The sequence below is a fragment of the Dasypus novemcinctus genome, chromosome 3 (assembly GCF_030445035.2).
Source record: "Dasypus novemcinctus isolate mDasNov1 chromosome 3, mDasNov1.1.hap2, whole genome shotgun sequence".
NCBI classification, from domain to species: domain Eukaryota; kingdom Metazoa; phylum Chordata; class Mammalia; order Cingulata; family Dasypodidae; genus Dasypus; species Dasypus novemcinctus.
In genome coordinates this window covers 80135070-80148538 of record NC_080675.1, presented here as the reverse complement: position 1 = coordinate 80148538, position 13469 = coordinate 80135070, and the positions used below count along the sequence as shown (strand labels likewise).

Sequence of the window (13469 nt, the reverse complement as noted above, 5' to 3'; positions counted from 1 at the left end):
AAACTGAAACAAGAAGGCAGAGTATCCCCTTATTCAGTCTGAGCTGGGAACATGCATATGGAATGACACAGATTTTCACTACTCTGTACATGTTTGTGAATTATGATGAATGTGCTGCACATATTGATTTTGGAAATAAACTTCAGTGAGAAGGCAAATTTGAAAATATGGACCCACAAATAATGAGGATTATATCTGCCAAAGGGCTAAAGTGCCATTCTCTGTGTTAAAAATGGTTAAAGATTACACAATTTTGCCAGTGTACCATTCATTTGGTGTCCCATACCATAAAAAAGTTTGACTATATCACGGGCATCCATGGAACTGCCTGTCAATTTGCCAGCCCCCTTCTTTTAGAAACTTGAATCTCCCATATCTCACACCCTCTTCCACAGCTACCAGTGGAGTTACCATGTTTTCATAAAATCCTAATCAGAACTAGCTAATAAAGGAGTTGGCCCTTTTTTTTGCTGAGCCAATACATTTTTTACAAGATTTTTAAACTTAGAATCTAGAAAGTAAAAATGAGTTCTTCTCATCAAAAAATCAGTAAGACATAAACATGGCTGTTAACAGTCATGTTTTCTGTCACGTGGAGGAGGCCACTGGGCAGTGAAAGGATAAAGCATACAAGAAGGAAGAAAGGAGGGATGACAAAGATATTCGAGGCAATCAGTTCTTTTACTCCTATTCTTCCTCAGACTTAGCTGCACCTTGCCCATCACAGGTTTGGTTATTTAACCCTTCCTTTCAGTCTGTAAACTGATAAATCCCTCCTTTGGCCTATGTTTGTTCCAAATTAATTTGTTACTTACAGCTAAAATAAAGAGAACCATAAAATTCCAGAAAAATGAACAGTACATTTAGTGCTAATGCATTTTGGGAAATTGGTTGACTTTTAGAAGATGATAGCACTTATTTTTATTAGGATACATTTTAGCATATGCTTATATTTACCTTTAGAAAAACATCTTTAGAATCCCCTGCACTATCTGATGTTGCTTTTAGACACACAATGAGGACCATATGTTTCCTGTTATTAACTTTGTACCACATGCAAATAGAAGAAAAAGCAATTGGTTTCACAGTACCCCAGGTTTAATAAATCAACAAAATATAGGCTCTGCAGGTGAAATCAAGGTCTCAAGGCATCTTATCTTACTCCCTTCATTTCCTCTCACTCTCAGACTTATACCAGTTCAATTAGATGTATTTTTCATTTTTTTATTTGCTCCTTAAAAAGGGGGAAAAAATTTTTTTGCTCTAACAGAAAAAACTTGAGAAAGTTCAATTATCAAGCCTGTAAAGACAGCAAACAGAAACAGGAACAACAATAGGAAGAACAACAATAGGAAGTCATATCAAAATTTATCAAGTGATTATGTAGTCTATTGATAAAAAGGCTCCATAATTTAGTGACATGAACTGCACAATAAATATGAAAAGAATCAAATATAACCACTTTCGGGGGGTGGTGGTGAGGGGGCTAGATATCACATCCAGGGATCATCATTATTTCATAGATGTCCAGAAAGTTATCAAGGAAGCTTTTCGGTGAACCTATGGTCAAGTTCTCCAAGTCAGAAAAAGAGACCTTCTTTAGCAGCAGAGCCCAAGGTAGTGAGAATGGTGGTAGTCTTAAAGGAACATCAAAGTAAATGGGGGAAGCGGCTGTGGCTCAATCAGTTGGGCTCCCGTCTACCATATGGGAGGCCTGGGTTTGCGTCCCAGGGCCTCCTTGTGAAGGCTGGTTGGCCTGTGCACCGCGGAGAGCTGATGGCTGGGTGCCAGCAGAACAGCTGGCACAACAAGATGACGCAGCAAAGGGAGACGAGTAGATACAGAAAAAACATGCAGCGAATGGACACAGAGAAGAGACAGCAAAGAAAGGAACAAGCCGCAAGGTGGGGGAATAAAAAAACAAAAAATAAAGTAAATGGGTTTACACCAGGCCCAAGTAGGGTTGGTGTGGTGCCTAAAATGGTCTGACAGTCCCAACTAAAGGGAACAGTGTATGACCTAGTAGGACCACACGGCTATTGTAACTTAAGATCTAATTTATTTAAAACCAACAGGAAATTAACAGAAATACAATTGTCTGACAAAGGAAGATGGGAGAAGGAAACTAGTAGAGCATAGGGACAGTACCTACAATGTAGTAAATGTTTAACAGGTAAAGAATATAGTAGCTATTATCGATACTACTATTGACTTTGTGTCACAACCACACAACTCACTTCTTGAAAATCTAATAAGGCTGGACATCTAGTTGGTGTTTAGTGACACTTCATTTACTCAAGATATCAAGTGAAGACTTTCTAACAGATTTCCAAAGAGACTCAAGTCTCAAGTAGAAGATAAATAGTTAACAGCAAAAGGAGAGAAGGAAGCCTGGGGAGATCTACTTGAAGTAAAGAACTGCCCCACTCAGCCTGTTTCTCTAAAAATGGAATATGCTAAATCTATGGCATACCTCATATCTGCTGCCCCTGTGCTGCATCATTACCCTTTTAATTTCTTATAATACAGGAACAACACTTTTAAAGTATCTTGCACTTGGATAATTACTTTGACATTACTGGTAGGAAAAGAGCAAACCTGATTTGAAGTTGAGTTAAAAAACAAAAACAAATTCAAATTAATTTGGTTTTGTGATAGTTCATTTCAACTGGAGGAAACCAGACCACTCAACAAGTCTCCTACTTCAAACAAAAAGAATGAATTTTGTTGATTACTTGTCAATGGGAAAGAACTGGTCAGAAAAAGGTGACTTATTTATAATTCCTTTTTTTTTTTTTAGACAAATTGATCAGAGTATTTATGAACAGTTTATGTAGTGTTCTGAGATTCTTTTGTGGGCCCAAAGAATCAGGTCATATTATTTCTCCAATTTGGCATTTGACCTACTGTCACAAGACAATAAGAATCATTCTACTCTTATTGTAGACTTAATCCATTATTAAAATAGATAGTAACATAACCAAAAATCCTTCGAAGGAAAATTCTAGATAAAATATAATATATTAAATCCTATATGCTTCTAATTAAGTTCTAAATATTATCAGTATGCTATTGAAAACTCTTTAGTTTTATGTGATTTATGTATCTTTTAGAAAAAAGATAAAAAATAAGATAAAATAAGCTATTAAAAATTATAAAATAAAATAAAACTCTTTAGTATTATAGGGTTTATGTGTCTATAACCCTACCAGAGGAATGTGTAAGGAGACATGAACTTCAGGAAAAGCATCTTATTTGTTTCGATGAACTATTCCAATCAGCTCTGTATCTCATGTCCTTGGATGTCATCCTGGTGATGTCAATCACTCTCACACTTTACTATTATTTATATGTTGATGTCTCTCAAATTTATATTTCCAAGTCAGACCTCTCCCCTGAACTTCTTAAACCCCAAGTGCCCAGTCAACATCTTGCCTGAAATATTTAATAGGTATCTCAACTTACTAGGTCCAAAATCAAATTCCTGGCCTTGTTCCACCACAGCCCCCCCAGTCTTCCCCATCTCTGTTGATGAAAAGCCATTCTTTCAGTTCCTCAAGCCAAAAACTCAGGGCATATTTTACCCCTTTCTTTTTTTTCTCTCACACCCCCATGAAATTATCAGCAAAATCTATTAACACCCACCCAAAATGTATCCAGAATCCAATATTTCTTATCACCACCACCTTTATCACCTTTCTCCAAGCCACTGTCTTCTAGTGTGAATTACTGTAATAGCCTTCTAACCAGTTTGCCAGGTTCTACCCTTTATTATGTACACTATTCTCAGCTCAGCAGCCATTGTAGAACATTTATATCAGATTTGTAAGTTCTTTGCTCAAAATCCCCATCTCCCCATCTCACTTAAGTTTAAAAAAACACACACACACACACACACAAAATCTTTATAAGATAAGGCCCTTTACGATCTTGCCCAATTACCTTTCTAACCTCATTTCCATTTACTCTTACTCTTGCTCACTCAGCTTCAGCCACTCTGGCCTTCTTGCTGTCCAACAAACAAGCCAGGCATACTGTGGAAAAACAGGGTCAGAACCTATGCCTTTGCTGTGCCTTTTACCTGGAATGCTCTTTCCCCAGATATAGTCATGGTTTACTCTCACTTCCTTCAGGAATTTGCTCAGTGTTACCTTGTCAGCAAAATCTTCCCTAACCACAATGAAAAACTGCACGCCCCCAATCCCCACCCCCCGATTCCCTTAGTCCTTCCTTGCCTCAATTTTGTATATACATTATCTGACATATTATACATTTTAATTATTTAAAAAGAACACCTTAGTACTAAAAATGATCATATTAAAGCCACATGAATAGGTTTGGCTGAAGTATCAAGCAAATTAATTTACACTTTACCAAAATACTTTGAAATTTCAACCAGCGTATTCAAACTAACAGGTATTTAAGTGTTCTGAAGGCTCAGCATTAAGCAGGGCCTGGCATACTGATGCAGATAGTTAAGATGACATGATAACTTGCTCTGGACTGGCAAGTCCAACAGATGAAGATCAGAGGAAACAAAACATTAAATATAATGAAAAACGACACCACCACAGATTTGGTACCAAGAAAGTGTTTGTTTCAACACAATAATAAACTTTAGAACTATTAATCTGGCCTCAGTGTGAAGTGTGATTAGGAAGAGAAGCAGACTTCCTTTCTGAACAACGCAAACGAGAACCACAACCTTGGGATAATGGAGCAGAAAATAAGAAAAAGCCTGGATTCCTGGCAACTTTGCAGACCTGCCATACCGAGCCTTAGACTGTGTATTTCTGGACTTATTTTACATGGAAGACAAATTGCTATTTTGTTTATGCCACTAAATTTTTTTCTACTGTATGCATCCAAAACAAATTCGAAATGACAAAGAAAGGCAATCTAACATTAGTTGTAGTCCGTGTTTTTATTAAACACTGATCAGTTTATAAGTAGTTTAACTACATTAAATTTACTTTATGAATTAGAGAACTAGATTCCTCAATTCAGGAGATAAAAGCTGAATGAAATTTTCAAATTTGAAAGTTATCTTACTATTGGCAATATTTCAAGTCATAGTCCAAGAATTCAAGTTATATTTGTTTCAGAAAATTGAATATCTGAAGGAAAATAAGTTTGATAACCTGTGATTTTTAACAGAATGAAAATCCTACAAAGAAATTCATAGATACACAGTGAACCCTAAATTAAACAATGAACTATAGTTAACAGTACAATTATTAAGATGTGCTATCATCAATTTTTTTAAGATTTATTTATTTCTCTCCCCTTCCCCCTCCCACCCCGGTTGTCTGTTCTCTGTGTCTATTTGCTGTGTCTTCTTCTTTGTCTGCTTTTGTTGTTGTCAGTGGCACTGGAATCTGTGTTTCTTTTTGCTGTGTCAGCTCTCCTGTGTGGGCAGCGCCGTTCTTAGGCAGGCTGCACTTTCTTTCGCACTAGGCGGCTCTCCTTACGGTGTGCACTCCTTGCACGTGGGGATCCCCTATGCGGGGGACACCCTTGTGTGGCCTGGCACTCCTTGTGCGCATCAGTACTGCGCGTAGGCAAGCTCCACATGGGTCAAGGAGGCCCGGGGTTTGAATCGCGGTCCTCCCATGTGGTAGACGGACGCCCTAACCACTGGGCCAAGTCTACTTCCCTGCTATCATCAATTTTAACAAATGTTCCACACCAATGCAAGTTGTTAATAATATGGGAATCCTGTGTTTATGCATGATGGTTCTGTAAGCCCACAACTTCTCTAATAAAGAAAAAAGTAACTATGATTTCAAAAGGCGGGGCTGGGGGCAAGAGGTAAGTGAACGTGGCTATAAAAGGGCAACATGAGAAATCCTTGTATCATGAGCTTATAAATATCAATGTCTTGGGAAGCAGATGTGACTCAAGCAATTGGGCTTCTGCCTACCAAGTGGGAGGTCCCGGGTTCAGTTCCCGGTGCCTTCTGGAGAAGGCAAGTTGTTGCAGCAGGCAGATGTGGTTAGCTGATGCACAAAAGAGACTACAAAGAGGAAAGATAATAAGAGACACAGCAAATTAGGGAGCTGAGGTGAGAGCGCCTCTCTTCCCATGGGGTAGGGGGCAGGGAGATAAATAAAACAAGTCTTTAAAAAAAGAAATAAATGTCAGTATCTTGATTGTGATATTGTACTATAGTTTTGCAAGATATCACCGTTGGGGATACTGGGTAAAGGATATATGAGAATGCTATTATTTTACAACTGCATGTGATCTACCAGATTTCAAAACAAAAAGTTTAATATTAAAATGCTAATGAATTATAAGCATCAAGAAAATATTAATCCCAATAAAAACATTCATTCCACATCAGGGGAAAAATCAATAAAAGATTAAAGCAATGTACATAATCTGTATTACTATAAAGCTACAGCACACTGTAGTATTGACAAAGGAGAGCCATAAAGGTCAATGGAGTAGAAGAGACTCCCCAAATAGACCCACAGTCATATTGCCAATTGACTTGACAAAGGTGCCAAGGCAATTCAAGTGAAAAGCCAGATTCAAAAGGCAACAATACTATCTGATTCCATTTATATTTATATTGTAGAAAAGGCAAAATTGTAAGGACAGAAAACAGACTGGTGGTTGTCAGAGGCTAGGGGGTAAAGGCAAGGGTTGACTACAAAGGGCACAAAGGAATTTTGGGGGGTGATAAAAATGTTCTGTGTCTTGATTATGGATGGTTGCATGACTGCTTCTAAACTCAGAACTGTACACTAAAAGGGGTAAATTTTATCATATGCAAATTCATTCCCTGATTTTAAAAAAACCAACAAAAAGTGAAAGTAACGTACTTTAGCAAATAAAGCCATAATAGTTTAGACTACTTAGGATAAAGATCTATCTGAATAAAATAACTATTTAAATTATTCTTTAACTTAAATTCATGTATTGCTTTTGCTTTCCTAAGAACATTAATATATATGAGAATGGCTAACTGAAGTAAATTTAATGAAAAATTTTGAAATATTCCAAGAATTACTAAATTGTGACACAGAGAAGAAACACAAAGTTAGCATATTCTTAAAGAAAAATGGTACCAACAGACCTGACACAGGGTTGCCATAAACTTTGTTTAAAAAATGCAGTATCTGCGAAGCATAATAAAGCAAAGCACAATAAAACGTGGTATGCCTGTACCATAAACGGGTTGGCTTAACACAAATTTATTGGCTTAAGATTTTTTTTTTTAAAGATTTATTTATTTCTCCCCGCCCCCCCCGCGCCCAGTTGTCTGCTCTCTGTGTCTGCTTCCATTCTTGTAAGCGGCCTAGGAATCTGTGTCTCTTTTTGTTGTGTCATCTTGCTGCATCAGCTCTCTGTGTGTGCGGCGCCACTCCTGGGCAGGCTGCATTTTTTTTTCACGCTGGGCGGCTCTCCTTATGGGGCGCACTCCTTGCATGTGGGGCTCCCCCACGTGGGGGACACCCCTGCGTGGCACGGCACTCATTGCGCACATCAGCACTGCACGTGGGCCAGCTCCACACAGGTCAAGGAGGCCTGGGGTTTGAACCGCGGACCTTCCATGTGGTAGGCAGATGGTCTTCCCATGTGGTAAGCAGACGCTCTATCTGTTGAGCCAAGTCTGCTTCCCTGGCTTAAGATTTTGAGGTTAGAAGTCCAAGCAAGGTGATGCTTTCTCCCTGAAGACTGTGGCATTCTGGGGCTGGCTGCCAGTTAACCTTAGTCCTTGGCTTTTCTGTCACAGTGCAATGCAAATGGCAATGTCTTCTCCTTTCCCTTCCGGGTTAACTTCCAGCTACTGGCTGCTTCTCATAGCATCTCCTTCTGTGTCCAATTTCCTTTGCTTATAAGGACTTCAGCCATATTGAATTAAGGCCCACCCTCATTTGGTTTGGGCACACCTTAATTAATAATATTTTCAAAGGTCCTATTTACAAATGGGTTCACACCCTAAGAACCAGGGATTGGGACCTGAATGTGCCTTTCATGAGGGACATGATTCAATCCCAAACACTGCCCAACCCACCATCCAACCCATCAACAAATCCCAGTATCTCTTCATCCAAAATATTCTGAATCTCCAATTGCACTGCTGCCACCTGACTCAAAGGTCTTCTTTGCCTTAGAAAGGCCTGTTGGAATCACCCCCAAACTGATTCCAGGGCTTCCACACTTGATCTCCCTTCAATCATTTCTCCATCAGTAGTCAGAGTGAAGTTTTAAATTTTTCTACTTCAGGGCTTTTCTCTGTCTAGAGGATTCCTGACATAATTGGTTCCTTCCCCACATTCCAGTCTCAGATCAAATGTCACTTCCTCAAAAGCAGTGTTCCTTGACCACACAAGCTGAAGTGCCAACTACTTAACCCCATCACTCGTATCACAGCCTTCAGACTGCTTCTATTTGACATTAGTTTTGTATTGTTTATACTTGTTTGTTTCCCTCACCACCATTCCTCACTACTCATTCAACAAACCTTTGTTGCTCACCTAATATGTGCCAATTTAAGAACTGAGGATACAGTAGTGAGCAGAACAGGCAAAAATCCCTGTGTTCATGGAGTTTACAATTCTGGTGGCGGAGACTAACAATATATAAAATAGATAAGGAAAATATATAATGTTAGTGCTAAGGAGAAAAAAATCAAAGCATATAAGGGAGAGATGTAAAACGTTGGGGTAACGAGAGCCTGAATTTTAAATAGGATTGACAGAAGGCTGCAAGAGAGAGTGATACTGAGGGAAAACAGAAAGGGGGCTTATCATATTGCTATCAGGGGGAAAGAATTCCAGGCAAAGAGAAGAGTTGAGTATAAGAGCCCTGAAGTGGGGATCACATCTGGCATATCTGAGGATAATGACTGGCTTAGTGAGTGGGGGAAGCTGTTCACAGTTATATCCCCAGAAACTAAATCAGCATCTGTCATATAGAATTAAAAAAATATTTCTGTATGACTACTATAAGGAAGCAATACAGGCATGTATAGGTACATCCCTTTAAAATAGATTACCAAGAGTGGATGACGGGGGTGGGGGGTACATGGCGACCTCATATTTTTTGAATGTAGTATTTTAAAAAATGAATTAAAAAAAAAAAGAGTGGAAGTGGCTCAAGCAGTTCAGTGCCCACCTCCCACAAGGGAGGTCCCAGATGCAATAAGCAGACACAATGAGCAGGGAGCGGGTGTGGCCCAAACGGTTGGGCACCTGACTCCCACCTGGGAGGTCCTGGGTTTGGTTCCCAGTGCCTCAAAAAAAAAAACAAAAACAAAAAAACCAAAAAAAAAACCCTGAGCGGACAATGAGCAGACACAACAAGCAAGAACAACAACAAACAGATGAAGGAGTCATCTTGGGGTTGGAGGGTAGATAAAAAATAAAATAAAATAGATTATGATACTATTTCATACCTCATAGGGCAGTGTGGCTGATTTATAAAATATACAGAATAACAGAATTACTTAGGAAGGAGGTTTTCAATTATTTCTTTAAAAATTTTATAACATTGTTTTGTGTTAAAAATAATTTCAATTATTTCACTTAAAAAACTTATTTATAGCAAATATTATGTTAGTTTGATAAATTATTAAATTTAAATAACCTTTAAATGGAATGCTTTCTAAATCAGTAATATTTATATAAGTTATGTAAGGTATGTTATGGTCACAAAGAAAGTGCATTTTCTTAAGTGTCGGCCTATCCTATTAACTGAAAAAAAAGTGAAATTTTAATAATTTTTTTTTTAAGATCTATTTTTTATTTATTTCTCTCCCCTTCCCCCCAGTTGTCTTCTCTCTACGTCCGTTCGCTGTGTGTTCTTCTGTGACCACTTCTATCCTTATCAGCAGCACCGGGAATCTGTGTTTCTTTTTTTGTTGCGTCATCTTGTTGTGTTAGCTCTCCGTGTGCAGCGCCATTCTTGGGCAGGCTGCACTTTCTTTCGCGCTGGGCAGCTCTCCTTACAGGGCACAATCCTTGAGTGCGGGGCTCCCCTACACAGGGGACACCCCTGAGAGGCAACGGCACTCCTTGCGCGCAACAGCACTGTGCGTGGGCCAGCTCCACACGGGTCAAGGAGGCCCGGGGTTTGAACCGTGGACCTCCCATGTGGTAGGCGGGTGCCCTATCCATTGGGCCAAGTCCGCTTCCCCCTTTTCTATTTAATTTTTACTAATTTCCTTTTAAATCATGACTTTCCTGTATGCCATCAAATTCAACCTACTTTTTTCCATATGGTACCTCTTAGTATTTTATTTCATTATTTTTTCCTTACCCATCATCCCCTATTCAATAGGGCTCACAGCAAGTTACAAAGTTATCAAACAAAATAATTTGGTTAAAGATGCTGGCCTTTAGAATGTGTTAGTAAAACATATATACAGGGAACGGACTTGGCCCAATGAATAGGGCGTCCACCTATCACACGGGAGATCAGCGGTTCAAACCCCAGGCCTCCTTGACCCGTGTGGAGCTGGCCCATGCCCAGTGCTGATGCTTGCAAGGAGTGCCCTGCCATGCAGGGTGTCCCCCGTGTAGGGGAGCCCCACACTCAAGGAGTGCGCCCCGTTAGGAGAGCCGCCCAGCATGAAAGAAAGTACAGCCTGCCCAAGGATGGCGCCACACACACGGAGAGCTGACACAACAAGATGATGCAACAAAAAGAAACACAGATTCCTGGTGCTGCTGATAAGGACAGAAGCGGTCACAGAAGAACACACAGTGAATGGACAGAGAGCAGACAACTGGGAGTAGGGGTGGGGGGGGGGGGGGGGAGAGAAATAAAAAAATAAATCTAAAAAAAAAAGAAACCATATATACAAACCCTAAACCATGCTGTTCATTTTCTAGTCTCAAAATCCACCCTCCCTTCCCACCCCAACCAAAAAAGCCAACTCTACGTTATCTATAATCTCAGTGATCTTGGGAAAAGAGCATGTAAGGAGTGGATCTAATATCTGAAACCATCCTTAGTTTTTATGTTAAAAAGCTAAGCACTGAATTCATGTTCCTGTGTTCTTAAAGATGCTTTTCATGCTAACCCAATTAGATGCTTAACTATAATATTAAAGGGTTTAAGACATTATTTTAAAAGAACACATCTAGAATCTTATAATTAAGGGAGGAAAACTTTATGCATGACCAGAGATTTAAGAACAGCCTATAGAAGGGGAGAGAAATTAAAAATAAATCTTTTTCTTTTTAAGATTTATTTATTTATTTATTTCTCTCCCCTCCCCCCCCATCCCGGTGTCTGTTCTCTGTGTCTATTAGCTGCATCTTCTTTGTCCGCTTCTGTTGTTGTCAGCGGCAGGGGAATCTGTGTCTCTTTTGTTGCATCATCTTGTGTCAGTTCTCCGTGTGTGCGGCGCCATTCCTGGGCAGGCTGCACTTTGTTTCGCACTGGGCGGCTCTCCTTACGGAGCGCACTCCTTGCGCGTGGGGCTCCCCTACGCGGGGGACACCCCTGCATGGCAGGGCACTCCTTGCACGCACCAGCACTGCGCGTGGGCCAGCTCCACACGGGTCAAGGAGGCCTGGGACCTCCCATGTGGTAGACAGATGCCCTAACCACTGGGCCAAGTCCACTTCCCAAAAATAAATCTTAAAAAAAAAAAAAAAAAAAGGAACAGCCCATGTGTATTATAAAAATTAAGCCTTAACATTTTTCAGGAAAAAAGCATCTTAAACAGGTAGTTATGTTTCCTAATAAATTTCAATGGTATTATTACTCCCAGATTTCCCATTTCTACAATGTACTCCTCCAGTTTACTACTGTTATTAACAGAAACAACAATCTGATGCCCATTTTTTTTTAGGTACAACAATAAAAGTCTAAATAGAAAACACTGAATTTCTAGAAGTAAGCAATTTTCGTAATATTAAAGGTTAACGTATCACAACAATTTGTAAATTCCAAAACATTTTTGTCACAAGTCAAATGAAAACAATGGTATAGGAGAAAAAATTTCATGGTCCCCAAACATGGCCTTATTATTTCCAAACACAACCTATTTTCTAAGCATATCAGTGAAATCATAAACCATTAAATACTCCAAAATAATATTTATAACATAATCCTTTTTAAAATGATATTGTCTTGGTAAGATTGTTGGTGGTATATTAACCTCTCATACTTTTTATCTATGTTTTCTAATTTTTAAAAAATAGATTTTTTCAAGTCATTAGATATGAAAATCCTTCTAATTAAGATTAAATTTTTACCATTTATTGCTCCCACAATTTTTTAAAGAACTTATTCAATTACTTGCCAAATTCAAATCCAAACAAGTTTAGTTCTTAATACAAACTTTGCTTGACTTCTTAAAATTCCTGTTGAGTAGCATTTAGTAACTAAATTTGCTAACATATTATTATAAATTGCATATAAATTATTAATGATTCTCCAAAATAAAATAATAAAGAACATAATTTAGGAACTTTTGACTGCTATAGTTTAAGATTCAGATAGAAAATAATCTTCATTAGGGTCAATAATGGGGGAGGGTAATGTCTAAAAAATATTTTATAGCCAGCCCCTCAAAAGTCAAGAGGCTATAAAAAGTTTTAATGAAAATAAAGTTTACTATGACAAATGTCAATGACTAGCCAATCACAAATGCTTATTAAGACTTTGGGAAAATACATAATTTTTTTTTTAAACTTTGTCCTTATATTAAGTCATTTAAAATCCACTCTATTCTCTATGACCTGGATGAAAGAAAAGAGAACTTGGTGGAGTATGTCAAACTCAGCCCTCAGCTGGTCAAAAGATAAAAAACCAGCCAGAAATGCAGGCATATTTAAACTATTAGGTAACATAATAAAGGACACAGTAGATATCTCTATCTAAGGTTTTTTAGTGTTAAATAAAGATGGCATTTCCATACAATGGAACCTATTATACAGTAAATTAAAAGGAGGATAAATGTAATTTACACTGTAATAGACTGATCTCCAAGATATTTTAAGTGCAAAAAAAAAAAAGATATATAGTAAAGTACGAATAAACCACCTTTGGCAAGATATGCTGGAAACTGCCAACACTAAGGCTAACTATGGAAAGGGTAACAGGATAGCTGAAGGACAGTAAAAGGGAAGTTTTCCTCAGTTCACTCGTGGTTATTTTAAATTTTGAGCAATGTGAAAGTATACTTATCCAAAAATAAACATTAAAAGAACTTTACCTTGCACCATTGTTCCTAATGACTTCTACAGTTTCTTCAACAAAATATCGATCCTTGACATATGCAAAGATATCATCACAAATTTCATGTAAGCGTGAACGATGGGTAAGGTTCGTCAAGTATAAAACAGGAATAATTAGTGGTTCAGGAAAACTCTGAAGATTCTGTCTTGCTTTTTTTTCTGACTCAAGTGCTTCCTGATAAGTCAGTCCAGGTCTGCCTGTCACAGCACAACTCCACACAAGACTGTTGCATAGAATGGTTCGTTCAAAAAAGTCACTGATTA

At 38.4% G+C, this 13469-nt stretch overlaps 1 protein-coding gene across 4 annotated transcripts in view; it reads right to left on the bottom strand.

Moving 5' to 3' along the window:
* Positions 1–13469, bottom strand: part of BAZ1A (bromodomain adjacent to zinc finger domain 1A) — an 80741-nt gene that overhangs the window by 54463 nt on the left and 12809 nt on the right. For all 4 annotated transcript variants that reach the window (XM_004467896.5, XM_058293556.2, XM_012528779.4 and 1 more), the window contains exon 3: positions 13184–13462. In XM_004467896.5, coding sequence (XP_004467953.2) covers positions 13184–13462 — 279 coding nt within the window. The remainder of the gene's footprint in view (positions 1–13183; positions 13463–13469) is intronic.